This window comes from Poecile atricapillus, chromosome 8 (assembly GCF_030490865.1).
Source record: "Poecile atricapillus isolate bPoeAtr1 chromosome 8, bPoeAtr1.hap1, whole genome shotgun sequence".
NCBI classification, from domain to species: Eukaryota; Metazoa; Chordata; class Aves; order Passeriformes; family Paridae; genus Poecile; species Poecile atricapillus.
Genome location: NC_081256.1, coordinates 7,286,829 through 7,302,620, shown reverse-complemented (window position 1 = coordinate 7,302,620; position 15,792 = coordinate 7,286,829). Strand labels below are relative to the sequence as shown.

The following is a 15,792-nucleotide window of genomic DNA, read 5'->3' as shown; positions in this document are numbered from 1 at the left end:
GAAAGGCTGTGTGAGCAGGAGGCCTTCATGAGTTTTGAATGACAGGTTAAAGGGCTCCAATAAAGATTAGATGGTCCACTATCTCCCAAGGAAATTGCATCAAAGTGGTTACTCCTGCTTGCTCCTATTAATTTCCTCTTCATGGCTGCTAGGAGATGCCTCATATCCTGATGCAGCAGACAGGGGCTAAGAGGCACTTTCCATTATCTCAATCATCGCCGTGTTTATGAGACACGTCGGGTGTTTCTCTGCAGACCTGTGCCTTGGGGGGATGGCACCACAGGGCCAGAGCTGGGAGGTGAACGGGGCTGGGACCATCCTGGTGTGAGGCCAGGAACAGTCTCTTCTGGGCTGGATGGAAGTCTGATCCCTTGGGTACTTGTGCTAAAATACAGATATTCCCTTCTGCTGCCTTTGGTTCCGTCAGATTTTGTTAGATGTCAGGGATGGATGAGCATCCATTCATCAGTGCCCATTGCTGAGGATGGGTGGGGTGGGGCGGAGATGAGGGACCCCATCCCTGTCGCTCCCTCTCACCCTCTCTCCACAGAGCAGCGAGATGGTTGATTAATGGAACCTCCCCTGTGGCTGATTAAACCCTCACTGTAACTGGAACATCTCCGCTATGAATTAGTTGCCATTTCCTGCTTGAATGAACTCAGAGGCTGGGAAGCTCCAGCCCCAGGCTGCGGGGGATTAACAGGATGGACCCATAACACACTGTCATGGCAGTCACACTGACTTTTTAATTAAATATTTAAATTTTGCCTGGAAAAGAGCTATAGGACCCAAGCCAGGCTGTTGGGGTTGGTGGAAAGGGACCCATCAGCAGAAGAGGAGCACTGTCCTGCCCCTTCTTGTCCATGTCCCCAAGGGTGCTGTTGGGGACAAGGGGTCCCACAGCCCCCTGCCATCCCCTTGCCTGGGTACGAGCAGTGGGGAGCAAAGCAGCTACTGCAGCCCCCTTGCTCTACCTGGCTAAAGATTGTTGCCATGTGGTTGCAGTGTTTGTCTAGTGGCTTCAGGAATAATCCATAGCCAACATGGAAAATTCTGGCTATCCTACATTCATGGGAAGGTGCCACCCCATTTAGCACTGATACAAGTGTGAAGCTTTTCTGTGTCTCCTCTTCCTCTCCCTCTTTCTTTCACTCTCCTCTCCCTCTTCCTTCTCCTCTTTCCTTTCCTCTTCCCTTTCCTCTTCCTTCTCTCCCTCTCCCTCTCCTCTCCCTTTCCACCCCATTTCAAAGACAGGACCTGTTTTCTCCTGCATCCTGGAACAGCTCAGGACCCACGTGCTGTGCTCTCTCTTGCAGCCTGCCCTGCAGGGACGTTCAAGGCCAGCCAGGGTGCGGGGCTGTGCGTGCCGTGCCCCCCGAACAGCCGCTCCACAGCCGAGGCCTCGCCGGTCTGCGCCTGCCGCAATGGCTACTACCGCGCAGACTTCGACCCGCCGGCCGCCGCCTGCACCAGTGAGTACGGGATCGGGGCTGGGGGCTCTGCAGGGTCTTGCTCCCCTCTCTTCTGGGGCAGCAGCAGGGATAAAGTCTCAATCCGTGTGGAGTTTATTTTATTTTCTCCCCCTGTAACACTGTGGATGGGAGCAAGAGTGTGGCTGGGTGGGGTGGTGAGGGATGGGATGGCCCCACATCCCACCTGACTGGCAGCCTCTGGAGTTTATACATCACCCAGGCAGCGGTGGTGATGGCAGGGAGATAGTCCCCAGGATAAATTAGGATTTAAAGTTATCTGCTCTGGCTGTCTTGTTCATGGTCTTGCAGATGGAATATTTTTTAATAGGGGGAAGGCTGCATTAAGCATTGGTATTCAGCGATGCGTCGCTGCTCGGCTGCCTGCCCGAGCTGCCTGGCATGGCAGCAGTGTCCTCAAGCCTGTCTTTTGGTGGGAAAAGAGCCCAGCAGAGAGGAAAGAGCTGCTGTGCTCTTCATCCTGCTGGAAACCTAGGCCTCAGCTCACCCCCAGATACACTGCAGGCCCTTGAACCAGCCCATCATGGAGCTTTAGCACATGGATGCTCTGGGGCTCTCCATGCTGGGAAGTGCCCAAAACACGCAGCAAGGAAACAAGGAAAGGATTTGTGTGTTTTGCTGGATCACCTGAGCTCTCATACAGGTATTCAGCAGGTTGCACAACTACAGATAATCTACAGATCTTTATTATGCCTCGTTACATAACTGATTTACAGCAGTGCTGCGCTATAGGAGTACAGGGAAAAAAGTCTCTTTGCTGATTTTTATTTCTTCTCACCAGTGCTTGATTTTGCAGTGCTCCAATCAGAGATGCAAGCTGTTCATCCACGAAGTTCTCTGTGTCAGAGGAGTACATAACATTGTGGAGCTGCAGGCAGTGCCCTGGACTGGAACCCTTCCAGGGTGATCCCTGCAGTTCCTGGGCTCCTGCAGAGGAGGGAAGGGGCTGCAATTAAAGTGGGAAGAATTTGGGGAGGTAGCAGTTTGCTACTGGGAAATGAAAGAAATACAGGTTTTTTTCCTTTTCCTTGAAAAGATATTAACTGCTTAAGGTATGGAGGGAAGATTTGGATTAAGGCTTATGAGACAGGCTGCAGATTTTTGGGGTAACTCACTAATATTGATCCTGCAGTCTTGTTCCCCTGGGCAATCAAGGTCCTTCTCCCTGCTCCTGCCCCTGCTGTGGTCCCTACAGTTCACCTGTAACTCTCTTTGACATCTCCACCATGGGGGAGCCTGGCAGTTCTGCGGTGCCTCAGATACAGGAAAGCCCTTTCCAGCAAGGATGCTGCACTGGTGGCTGCTCCATAACAGACACTTTTACTCCTAAAGAGGAAAAGAGTTAAAGGGAATGGAATTCCATTATCTTAAATTTTTTTTTTTTAAGGCTGTCATTTCTCCAGACATTTGAACAAAATCTTTCATCTGCATTATCCACGCCAGCAGCTTAGAGAGGCTCCCAGGGTGTCTCCATGCAGAATGACCTCTCCATCCCACCAGCCACATCACCATGGTGCTGATGAATCTGCCCCTGTCCAGCCTGTCCCTGGCCACGAACGGGGCTGATTTATCCACCGCCCTAACGATGTTCCCTGGTGCACACACACATGTGAGGAGGGCTCCCGTGGGATGGGTTTCCCCAAGACAGTGTGCTTCTCTCTCTTAATCTTTCCTTGCAGGTCAAGTCCTCCATCATTTTTATTGCCCCCTGTATGGCAAAGTCCTTTTTCTTTCTTGGAAGTGCAGCCCCCAGCCCAGACAGCATGAGGAATTCCTTTCTTCCCTTACTTAATATAACCAAGCAGCTGAATTTTGTGGTCTTGTCTCTGGAGCCATCCTGGCTGACCCCACATCCTTCTCTGAATCTGTGCAGACATGTATTTGTACCTCAGTGATGCTCTCCTGGGTTCCTCCTGAACTGACTGCAGCCCCAATCCAGCAGTGCTTGCATTCAATTCCCACCCTCTGAAGCATTTGTGATGGCTCCTGATGGCTTTGATCAATGCAGTTTTCATCTCTTGTCCAACATGGGAGCTGTTTGCAAACCATGGAGTGGTGCTGGCTTTCCTCCATGCTGGGAAATTCCCGGGTTTCCAACTTAAGATATCGAACTCTTAATAACCACTTTCCATTTTTGACTCTCTCCTCTCCTCTCCTGCTTTTTCTCTGGTTCTTCATGGTGCTGGCTAAGTGATTTTTCTCTTGCTTGGTTAATCTGCTCGAGGTGCTTCTCCACGTGAGCACTGCAGTTATCTCAGCATCTCCTGATGGGATTAAAATGGGTCCATCTTCATGGATGGATCTGTGTGCGTTCCACAGGGAGGTTTTTTGGAGACTTAAGTGGGTTTGTGGCGTGGGAGTTGTCATCTCCATCTGGGAAACTTGTTTGCAGTGCAGGTGGTTGGTGTTGCCAGTGTGGAAAGTCTGACCCTGAGCTCAGCAAAGCTGTGGACACCAAATCCCTCCTGAAGGAGGAGGTGATGGATAGTGCAGAGCCCCGGGGTGTCCTCTGCTGGAGCCTCCACGGGAGGGCAAGGACCTGTCTGAATGCCTCTCCTTTCCCTCAGGTGTCCCATCCGGCCCCCGCAACGTCATCTCCATCGTCAACGAGACGTCCATCATCCTGGAGTGGCACCCGCCGCGGGAGACGGGCGGCCGGGACGACGTCACCTACAACATCGTGTGCAAGAAGTGCCGCTCGGACCGGCGCGCCTGCTCCCGCTGCGACGACAACGTGGACTTCGTCCCCCGCCAGCTGGGGCTCACTGACACCCGTGTCTTCATCAGCAACCTGTGGGCTCACACCCCCTACACGTTCGAGATCCAGGCGGTCAATGGAGTGTCCAACAAGAGCCCCTTCCCACAGCAGCACGTCTCCGTCAACATCACCACCAACCAGGCCGGTGAGAGCCGGGTGATGCCGGGGGGTTTGGCTGTCCCGCTGCCGGCTCCCTGTGGAGTCAAGCTCTGTGTCCAAAAGGAAAGGCTCCCGGGGTGTGAGGGTGTGTGATGGCTGTGGTGCCCCCAGGCCTGAGTGGGGAGAAAGGCCAGGAGAAGAGGGGGTGAGGGGAATGGGGATAGGGAAAGGGTTGCCTGTGCCCTGGGCAGTGGTGAGTGGCTTGTGGAAGGGTCACCTGATACCTGCTTTTATCCCACTCTAGATTGCTTGAGGAGGACAAGGCATCACCACCTTTCCCCTTTTCCCAGTTGGGAGAAGGGAGATGGGGTGAATCCAGCCTTGAAACACAGCCTGACTGTTACAGCACAGAGGGAGCAGCATCCTGGGGCTGAGCCCAGGCTCTGTCTTTTCTGGCATGTCCCTCTCCCATCATTTTCCTCTTGTCTCCTTTTCCAGGCTCCCCTGCTCCCTTTCCTGTCCCCAGTCAGGCATCAGGAGCTGAATGATCAGCTCTGGGTCAAACAGGGATGCTGGTGGATTGGGTGTGCAGATGGCAAGGGGGCAACTGGTCCTGGGCTGCACTGAGGATCTGAGGGGATGGAAACCCATGTGCTTGGGGTTTAAAAGGGGAATGGGAATTCCTGCTTTGTGCCAGGGCAGGCAGCCTTCGCCATCCTGCTTCCTCTGGGTAGCACAGTGGAGAAACCTGGTGTAAATATTTCAGTGTAAATATTTCAGTGTAAACTAGTGTAAATATTTCAGGCTTCTGGCTCCAGGGAATGCAAATCTACACTTGTGTCTGGCTGGCATTGCTGTCTGCTGAACCACGTGCAGCCAAACCTGCCTCTTGTTTCCAGGCTTTTTCTTTTCCTGGGGTGGATTTTTGGGGTGTTTCTTAGCTCTTCTCCCACCATGGGGAGCTGGAAACAGCCAGGTCACCCTCATCTGTCTGTACCCCAATGGTCCCTGTTTGTCTTGCAGAGGCTGATTACAAACAAGGAAATGCTGGGCTGTGGGGTAACCTGATGGAAATTCACCAGGGATATCCATGCCATTGATGCTCTCCCTCTAAAATCTCTTTGGCTTTGCAGTGGGTTTTTCCAAATGTTTTCCCAGCCCCATCCAAGCTAGTGGGAGTTAATAAAACAGCAATCAGAGTGCTTAATTTCAGCCCTTGAGCATCTTCCTGGAGCAGATGTGGAGAGATTAAAAAAAAAAAAAAAATAGGATTATATATTCTGGGTAAACAAAGGTAGTGCTGAACTATCAACATCTTCCATTAGAACCATGAGAAGCAGGGCTTCTGCCGCCCCCAGATTCCCTTCATGGCATGATCCCCTGCCCCAGGTTGGTTGTGCTGGGTTCAGGCATTCCCTGGATTCACACAGGGCAGCATTTTCCCTGCCCAGCACTGCCCATACTCTAGGCATGGTGAGGAGGAGGAGGAGGGCAGAGGTGGCTGGATTGGGAGCTGACTCTGTGTACAGGACATACCAGTGCCCCTTTGGGTGTGAACAGATACTTTGGATACCTTTCTTTTGATAGGATTAAGTGCAGGATCAGGGCTGTATTGGCTGGCTCTGCCCCTTATAATATAGCTTGGACTGCACAAAGCATTTGGAAAAGGGTCTCCTGACTGATTTAGTGCCTCAGTGTCCCTAATGGTGGAAGGACAGTGTTGCTGTTTTCCTGGGAGAAGCACTTTTGGGTGCTGGGGATGAGCATCCCCTGAAAGCCCCTAAGAGCAGCCCCAACAGCTTCTCTGGAGCCAGAGTTGGGCTGGGGTGTCCCTGCCCTGGTTCCCTGTCACTGTCCTCAGGGTGGGCAGATTTTTGCTCCCACACCCCATTTCTGAGAGCATTGCAGGGAGCAGTTGTGGCACAGCTCCCCGCGTGCCGAGTGCTGGCTCCCCAGAGAGGCTGTTACAGCAAAAGATGTCACACAGAGCTGGACCCTGTCACCAAACCTTGGTTTGCCCCGCTGGGGAGAGCTTTGCTGCGTCTCTCCCACCATGGGAGACATCATTGGAGCAAGCAGTCCCAGGGAGAAGGAACACCAAGGATTTCCAAGCCCCTAATTAAAGGGAGAAGTTGGTTTAAATAGCAGAATTCCCTCTGTGGCTTGCTGCTCTGCTTCCATGTAAAGCTGCTGAGATGTCGGTCTTCCCACTGCTAATGAGTGAGCTGGTCCCATGGGGAAGCCAAACACAGGCACGGGAGATTTGGGATGCAATGGGAATTTCCCTTCTCCTCAGAGCCATTCTTCCTACCCCTCTCCATTAATTTTCCTCACAGCCCCCTCCACCGTGCCCATCATGCACCAGGTGAGTGCCACCATGAGGAGCATCACGCTGTCCTGGCCCCAGCCTGAGCAGCCCAACGGGATCATCCTGGACTACGAGATCCGCTACTACGAGAAGCTGAGCCGCATCTGCACGCCCGACGTCGGCAGCACCGTGGGCTCCAGGCCGGCCCCGGTGAGCCCAGGGGGAGCCCTGCTGTGGTGGCTGGGCTGGGGGCACGGGGGCAGGGGCAACATTGATGGGCTCTGGGACAGGCTCTGCTGGGAATGGTCAGGTAGGACAGGCACCAGGTCACCCGAGCTGCCTCCAGAAGGTAGGAGTGAGTTGTGACTGCAGATGCTAAATCACAGAGTCCAAATCACAGAGCAGTTTGAGTTGGAAAGGACCTTAAAGCTCATCGAGTTCCAACCCCCTGCCATGGGACACCTCTCAGATGATCAGGTTGCTCAGAGCTCTGTCCAACCCGAGCCAGTCCTTGCCCGTGGCAGCGTTTGTCCAGCACATCAGTGCCCGTGGCTGCCTTGGCTCTGGTATTTGCTAGGATGAGCAGGGACCTGAATCATGGGGATGGCATCAGGAGGAGGGGGAGGGGATTAGAGAAGACCAGGGAAGGTTATGGAGGTTGTCCCTGCCCCAGGTCACTGCCTGCCACTGGTCCTGTCCCTGGCAGCTGTCCTGTCCTGCAGGGGACACGCTCCCGACCGCTGCGATGAACCGTGCCCGGCCCAAGCTGTTCCATCCCTCCTGTGTCTCGCCAGCTCTAATGAATTCCTCTAAGTAGGAATAATTAGATGATCTCACCAGTGGCCTCTTACCAGCAAAGCACTGGGGAATGTGGTAAAAAATGAGAGTAGAGACACATGAATTTTCCACCAAGGTCTAGGCCAAGGACCTGTGCCTGTAGAGCAGGACTGCAGGGGCTGGGGATCTCAGCAGAGAGTTGCCCTTGAACCTGCTTGAGCAGGCTCTCATAGGGCACATTATGGTGTTTAGAGGAATCACAAAATGGTTTGGGTTGGAAGGACCTTAAAGATCGTCCAGTTCCAACCCCCATGCTGTGGGCAGGGACACTGGGTTTCCATAACTGTGGGATGTTTCTGAAATGCACAAGGACGTCAATCACTTGAAGAGGAGGAATCTGTTGTTCATAAATTGTTTTTGCTCTGGATGATCTTGTTGTTTCCCTCTGCTACTCCATTCTGCCTGCTCTGGTGGGACCAGGGGGCTGCCTGGGAGGCACATGCTGCAAGAGCCTCCCCTGTTCCTTCTGGGGATGTTTCATAAAATGTCCTGGGTTGAAGGGACCTTGAAGCACATCTTGCTCCACCCCCTTCCATGGGCAGGGACACCTTCCACTAGACCAGGTTGCTCCAGGCCCCATCCAGCCTGGCTTTGGACACTTCCAGGGATCCAGGGGCAGCCACAGCTTCTCTGGGCACCCTGTGCCAGGGCCTCAGCACCCTCACAGGGGAGAATCTCTTCCGAATATCCAACCTAAATGTACTCTCTGTCAGTGGGAAGCCATTACCCCTTGTCCTGTGACTCCAGGCCCTTATAAACAGTCCATCCTTATCTTTCCTGTAGCTCCCTTCAGGCACTGGAAGGCCACAATTAGGTCACCCCAAAGCCTTATCCAGGCTGAACAATCACAGCTCCTGAAGCAGAACCAGAGCCTTTCCTTTATCCCCCTGCAGCCGAGCCCCATCCCAGATGGGCTGCAGTCCCACCATCCTCCCGCTGCCCCCCGTCCCTGTCGCACTGACCGTGGCTCTCTCGGGGTGCCCGCAGGACCACAACGAGTACAACTCGTCCATGGCGCGCAGCCAGACGAACACGGCGCGGCTGGAGGGGCTGCGGCCCGGCATGGTGTACGTGGTGCAGGTGCGCGCCCGCACCGTGGCCGGCTACGGCAAGTACAGCGGCAAGATGTGCTTCCAGACCCTCACGGACGGTGAGTCCCGCCGGGCCTCGTGCTCTCGCTGGGTTAAAGGAGCTCGTCTGCGCAAACCTCAGTCCCGGCGGGCAGCGTGGCGGGGGCCGGGGGATTTACGGCCGTGTCTCGTTAGCCGCCGGCGGGAGGAGTGAGCCGCCCTCCATCTCCCAGCTCTGGGTTTTCCCCCGCTATTTATTTCTGTCTCTGCTGCCTTGAGCTGTGGGGGCAGAAGGCCCTGGCAGCAGCTGTGGGTCTGGCACAGTGTGATGGGGTGGGAGGAGGGTTGTAGACCCTTGGAGGAAGGGCTCTGGGATGCTCTCCTGGGATAGTTGGAGTCCATCTGAGCCGTCAGGGCAAAGCTGGGATGGTCAGATCCATCTGAAAGCTGATTTCCCATGCCAAAGGGATGTGTTGGGCCAGCTCCTCTCCTTTGTGACTTCTTCTGGCCCCAGCCCTTCCCTGCACTCACAAACACTGGCTTCCTTTAGAAACTGCCAATTCATGGGAGTGTTTTCCATTAATCCCAGCTTCAGCACTTATCCAGAAGTTGGTGCATGAAGCAGGTCCTCCTACCCTGGGGCAGCTGAGAGCCCGTTCCCTGTTGCTGCTGGTGTGGTTCCTTCTTTGCTTAGGTGACATCCATGGCTCCCAGCCTCACTGCCTGTCTTTCCTAAACCTTTTCTTCTTCCCTAAAATGGGTCACCCCGTGCTTGCATTCATGTCGAGTGCCAGCTGAGGTGGGAAGAGGAAAACCATGCTGGGTGACCAAAGGGAAGGAAATGGTAATAAACCCCCCTCCAATGCCTCAAATATTCAGGATTAGAGAAGCGAGAAGAAAAATCCTGCCTCAAATAAGCAATTAATTGAAATTTAATAAGAATGGATTGTGTAGCTTATTAAATAATAATTGATTGTTAGATGAGAATTTCTCAGGATTTAAGCAGCATGCAAGAGATAAATCTAGTTGCCAGTAATTAACTGCAGAGTAGAAAATACAGATAAAAGGGTGCTAAATGCTTTTTTTGGATGAGTTTTATTTTAACCCTTGCATGTGGTTGCTGGCACAGCCTGGCAGATTTTGATGGGGCAATTGGAGAGAGGGGTATTTTTGGAATGCTACAGAAGCCTCAGGAATGTGGGATCTGCTGGATATACTGCCTGTTGAGAGTACCCACACCACTGATGTGGCACAGAAAAATGGGGAGACACATGGAGGGTGCCAGTAGCTTTTTGGGGGTCCTCCCAGTCCTCCCAGTGCCTTGGCTTTCACCCCAACCTGCTGCTGAAGGATATGGGGGGTGCTGAGCAGACAAAGGAGGTTCTGAGGGATGCTTGGTGGGAAGGGATGCTGTGGGTGCCATGGCTCTGCAAAAGGACTTGTCTCATGTTGAGATATTAAAACCTACGAGCAGACCTGTGGCAAGGGTTCCCAGGTTCTCCAGAGCCTCACTCCCAAAGTTCACCATTGTGTGGTGGACTCTGATGTCTGATCTGGGTGAAGTCTTGGCCCAGCATTCTCTGCCTGGCTTGGTTATTAATGGTGTTTTTCCTCCTTTCCTACAACTTGTAGGAATTCTGTGTCTGTGAGACCCCTTGTTAAAATTGGTCAAACTGGCCAACAGGTTGCAGTCATAGAGTCTCAAGAAGGTTTGGGTTGGAAGGGACCCTAAAGCTCATCTCGTTCCAACCCCCTGCCATGTGCAGAGATCTACCTTCTGGTAGATCAGGTTGCTCAATAAATTAATTTATTTAAGTGCCAAAGCCATGGACAAAGCCGCGTTATTTCCTTTCCCCTGTCTTTAAGCCAAAGGTGTGTGAGCCAAGCATGACAATCTGTACCCAGTGCAACATGGGTTGCACTCAGCTGAACCCCCTGCCTGGATCCCCCTTGTCCCACCACCTTGGGAACAGCACCCATGGAGTCAGAGGGGATCCCTTCCCAAAGGCTGCTCTCACTCCATGAGCACGCCAGGGAGGATTGACCCCATCCCTCTTCTCTCACAGACGATTACAAGTCAGAGCTGAGAGAGCAGCTGCCTTTGATCGCGGGGTCTGCGGCGGCCGGGGTGGTCTTCATCGTCTCCCTGGTGGCCATTTCCATCGTCTGCAGCAGGTGGGTCCCTGTGGGATCAGTGTCCCTGGAAAGTGGAGGTGCTGAGGTGCAGATTAGGAGTGGGAAGGGTGGGATGGGGGACCCATGAGGCCAGAGGGAGCAGCACGATGCCGCTGCTCATGGAGTGTTGCTGGCAGGGGAGCGGGCTGGGGCCACCAGTAGCTGCAGATCCCTGAAGCCTGGCTGTTCTCTCCCCTGTTCTCCCAGGAAGCGCGCCTACAGCAAGGAGGCAGTGTACAGTGATAAACTCCAGCACTACAGCACCGGCAGAGGTGAGCAGGAAAAGTGGGAAAAGCAGACAGGGGAGACGCTCCCAAACCTGCACCCAGCATGTGCCCCACTCCTCCCCTTCCATCCATGGTGGATGGACAGGACATGGGGTGGGATTGGAGAGGTCCACACGTGTCTGTCAGGGTGTGGGGGAGGACGGGCTGCAGTTGTGCAGCACTGTGGGTGGGATTTGGGGAATAATGATGGATTTGGGGGTATGTCAGGGGCAGGGGGCATATAGGGGACAAGGGATGGGGAGAAGATGCTGTGAAGACTCCCAAAGGAGGAAAGAAGGGAGAGAGGTGGTGTTCAGAGGGAGGATGAGCCCCTGATCTCCTGCCAGGCTCTGCCTGGGTCTGAATCAATGCTGAGCTCTTAGAGGGATTCTGGGAGCATGGCTGGGGTGTGAGTGCTGGTGGCTGGCACTGCTGCTGTCCTGGCTGTGTGGCTGATGCTTGCCCTGTACTTTGCTCTGGAAAAGATGTGCAGCCAGTGACTGGGAATTTTTAACTGCTGCTGATCCCCTTGGCAAACAATTAGGACAGCCTGAGCTTTTCCTAGGAGACCTCTGCAGCTGGTGGAGCTGTGCACCAGAATTAATTCCAGGTGTATTTGTGTGTAATGTCTGCTCTGGTGCCCCGCCAGCAGCCAGCACTGCAAATGAAAATAAAGCAGCAGCTTTGGGGGCCAGGATTTTCCTGGTGTCCACCAGTTCCATGCCCCATCCCTGCAGGATGTAAATCCCATTTACACTCTCCTGAAGAAGCTGCCCAGGTGCAATTTGCTTGTGTTAAGAACTATCTTGATCCTGGGTGCTTCCTTGGGGAAAAGAGGTGTGGGATGCAGGGATGGAGGAAGGAGGGGTGGGGAAGGCAGGGAAGGCAGGGAGCAGTATGGGTGAGCAGAGGGGAGAAATGGGGATGGAGCAATCTCGGCCTGGCAGAGAAAAACTGGGGGGGCTGGAGAGGGCTAAAGAGGGATTGGAGATAAGCAGGAGAGCCCAGCCAAGAGAGCAAAGCACACTGGATCTCTTTAGACCCTCTTGGCATCACACTGAACCCTCCCAATATTGTGGCAGCACTGTGGGGAGCCCTGAACCTCCTGGCAAACAATAAACTGTTTTCCAAACATCACCGGGTGATGACAGACCTGTGCTTTTCCTCCCTCTTTTCTCCACATTTCTGCACTGTGGGGGGCAGGGCAAGATTACTTTGATGCCTGATGGATAAGCTCACATCAGGCTGCAGGCAGACTGGTTTTTCACATTTTCCCCTTGTTTTGAAGCATTCCCTACTACACATGCATCCCTAGCTGGCCCCAAGAGCCACAAAATCCAGGATGCTCAACTGAGGTAGGGAAGCTGTGAAGCATGTGCCTGTCTTGGGTTTCTAAACCCGGGGGCTGTGAGGACTGGTGTCAGAAATCCGGGGTGCCAGCAATACCCTGTCAAGGTTAGTGAGCCACCGGGCGCTCCCTCAGTGCAGAGGCTGGAGCAAAACAGGTGGGAAATTTGTGGTGAGCAACTAATGGAGTAATGAGAGCATCCTCTGGAACAAATCACCATGTGTTCAGTGGCACAGCAATTACAGCCTCCCAGCACAGCTCTGCCATCCCTCCAGCAGCCCCTGGGATCACCTGCTGCTGGCAGAGTGTTCCAAGTGGATTTTGGGATGAGATGGGGGTCTCTCGGGGTGTAATTTCTTGTGGTTTATCCCTTCCATTGCTTCACTGGCAGCTTTGAGATTGGGGAAATAGGAAAAACGCCCTGTTGAAGCACCAACAATTCAGCAGGAAGGGTTTTTCTCTGTCCCCATGATATTTATTGCCAAGGAAACACGATGCCAGAAGGAATTGGCCACTGGAGTCAGGGTCGTGGTGCAGAGTGCTTCAACTTTAGAAGAGTGATAAAACATTTGCCCTTGTTTGCAGTAGTGAAAAATGGCCTAATCCAGTTTTCAGGATTCTTGGGATGATTTTAAGAGCACAAAGCTCTTTGCAGGTGGGCTCACCATGGGTACCTTTGGTGGTGCACTCCAGTACCCAGAATTTCACCCAGCTTTTGCTGGTGTGGGAATGATGAGCCAGGGGCTGATGTTGGCAGGGATGAGGAGTGGGTTTAGGTGCCCAATCCCTCATTTGGATGGGATAAGCATGAGAGGGGCTCATCCTGGTGATTACTGAGCCTATGGATAGACCCTGGGGCACATCAGAGGATGTTTGAAAACCAGCCTGTGTTGACAGGGGACAGGGAACTTGGGCATTGTTTTCTCCTGTATTTTTTCAATATTTTGATCAGGGAGCTAGTCTCCATTACGATCCTGTAAATCCCTTTGTAATCCTGGCTGGAGCATCAGCTGCTCTTGTAAAAGAATTTATGGGGCAGTTAAAGTGTATGAGACAGAGCCATAAAGGGATTTATGAACTGGGAGATGCACAGATGGCTTCATTGCAACCTCCCCTGCCTCCGAGGTGCAGAACTTCTGCCCCAAAGGCCCCTTTTGGGGGTGAGGATTCTCCTGCCTGGTCCTTCCTGAGTCCTCGATGCCCCACAAGCAGCTCTCCCCAGGTGGCTGTTTGTCACCAGCAGTGCCCACTGTGAGGCTTTCGTGCCTCCTCCTGAGTTGTTTTGCAGCTGGGAGCTGATTTAGATTCCTGGTGCAGAGGTGATGCTGTGGTCCGTGCATCCATCTGTGTCTGGCTCTGGAGGGACTGTGGGAAGCACCGGTGTGATGGGATCATGGCCATGGAAAGGTCCTGAACAGTGTAACTGGGGGCTGTTAATCCCTGTGAGGGTGAAGTGCCTTGGGGAGGGGGCCAGGCAGCGATGTCCTTCCTGGTCTCCTCCAGAGATGACCTTGAGGGGCTGCTGTGCCATCCTCAGTCCACTTTTTGGGTGAGAAATGGCATGGGAAGCTGACCCCTGGCCCAGGGGGACACCACAGCCCGTTGTGCCACCTTTTGGGTGGCAGTGCAGCACCGGGCTCCGGCTGAGCCCTGTGACCTCACTGTGCCTTGCCACCGTGCCCCTCGGGAGCTCCGTAAGCCCCTGACATCCAAACATGACATCTGCAAACCCATTCGGGAAATCTGGGGACCTGTTTTTGTTTTTTCCCCCTTTGAAAAGTGCAAGAGCCCACTCTCTGTGTGTCCCTGCAGCCTGGGCAGGTCCTGCTTCCACACATTGCCTCGGGCGAGAGGCCGCACGTGTGTCCCGGCGTCCAGCCAAGGCGTATTTCACAGATCCATACAGGTTGTTGGTTATAATTGCTGCACTCTGTCAATTTAGTAGTCGCCACAAAGCCATCAAAGGCTTTTTTGGGTAAATAAATATTTCTTCACTAACGTGTGGAGCCTCATAAAGCCTTCACTGTAAAGCCAGCATGCTGTACTCCAGGTCTGTGACTGCTCCCTTTGCCATGGAGGAGGAAGAGGAAGGATCATGGTACAGGAGAGGGGAGCAGAGAGGGAGAGGAGGAGGAGGTATAAGGGAGGGTGGGGTGAATTGGTGGCCCAAAGAGGATGATAAGGGTCTGTGGAGGTGGTATAGGTGAGCACAGTGATAGCAGCCACTTAATGGAAAGTGTGAGCACAGAAGGGTCTCCAGTTCTTGGCCATGGTACAACTGCTCTTGGTTTTCCAGGCTGCACAGGGACTGTGGGGATCCCCTGTACCTGGCATTGTTCAAGGCCAGGTTGGATGGGGCTTGGAGCAAACTGGTTTAGTGGAAGGTGTCCCTGCTCGTAGGGGATGGTATGGAATAAACTTTGAGCTCCTTCCAACCCAAACAATTGTATTAACTCTGTTTCTGTAATTCTCTCCCTTTTGCTGTTCCTATCTTCCCTGTAACAAGGGTCTCCAGGGATGAAGATCTACATTGACCCCTTCACCTATGAGGACCCCAACGAAGCCGTCCGAGAGTTCGCCAAGGAGATTGATGTGTCCTTTGTGAAGATTGAGGAAGTCATTGGGGCAGGTGGGTCTCTCTGTGTCCTGCTGCCCACCCTGCCCTGCCCTCTCTGCTGCTCCTCTGTGGCTGTCCACCCACCTGGAGCAACTTTGTGGGGGAGCACACACAGTCCTTCACCTGGAAGCCCTCAAAGAAACCTTGAAACATCAGGCTTTCCTGGGTTTGTGATGGGTTAGGGTGGACATGAGGTTTTTTAATGCTCTCAAAGTTCCTCTGAGGTGGGAAAGGCTCCAGGAATGTATTCACTAGCTGACCATGGGGCCTCTTGGGATTTTCCATGTGGCTTTTCCAGGAGATAACAAGAAAAGCCTGATCTCACTGTAGTCTGTGCCATATTCCCCTACATATGTATATATACACACATGCATGCATGTGTGTGTGATCTGTGCTGTTTTATTGCCATTTTTAAATAACTGTGTCATACTCTTAGAGAAGAAAGTGAGAAGCTGGGGAGGGGAAGCTGTGAGGAAGCAATTAGTCAGTTTGTTTGGGATCAAGTTCAGCAATGTATCACCTGCCCTTTGCTGCTCATCAAGGCAAAGTGACTGCAAGCATGGCTTAAATGTAATCCTTCCACAGGCAAATTTTGTTTTGGTGAAGTGAAAGCTCTACTGCTTTCTCTGTATTTTAAATCAGAGAGCAGCAACGTAAACAGCCCAATTATTTCCCACCCCAAGATAAGTGATGTGCAGAAAGGCAGCCAAGATTAACAACACAGACACTTGATATTTGAGGTACTCCTTAAATGTGGATGCGCTTTCCCTGCAAATCCTCCTTGCGGGGGTTTGCACATGTGGCTGCAGCCCCTGCCTGTGTCG

At 53.1% G+C, this 15,792-nt stretch overlaps 1 protein-coding gene across 1 annotated transcript in view; it reads left to right on the top strand.

Moving 5' to 3' along the window:
* EPHB1 (EPH receptor B1) overlaps positions 1-15,792 on the top strand; it is a 77,758-nt gene that overhangs the window by 46,927 nt on the left and 15,039 nt on the right. The window contains exons 4-10 of the mRNA XM_058843902.1: positions 1,317-1,472; positions 4,058-4,393; positions 6,684-6,865; positions 8,480-8,642; positions 10,629-10,737; positions 10,945-11,009; positions 14,858-14,980. Coding sequence (XP_058699885.1) covers positions 1,317-1,472; positions 4,058-4,393; positions 6,684-6,865; positions 8,480-8,642; positions 10,629-10,737; positions 10,945-11,009; positions 14,858-14,980 — 1,134 coding nt within the window. The remainder of the gene's footprint in view (positions 1-1,316; positions 1,473-4,057; positions 4,394-6,683; positions 6,866-8,479; positions 8,643-10,628; positions 10,738-10,944; positions 11,010-14,857; positions 14,981-15,792) is intronic.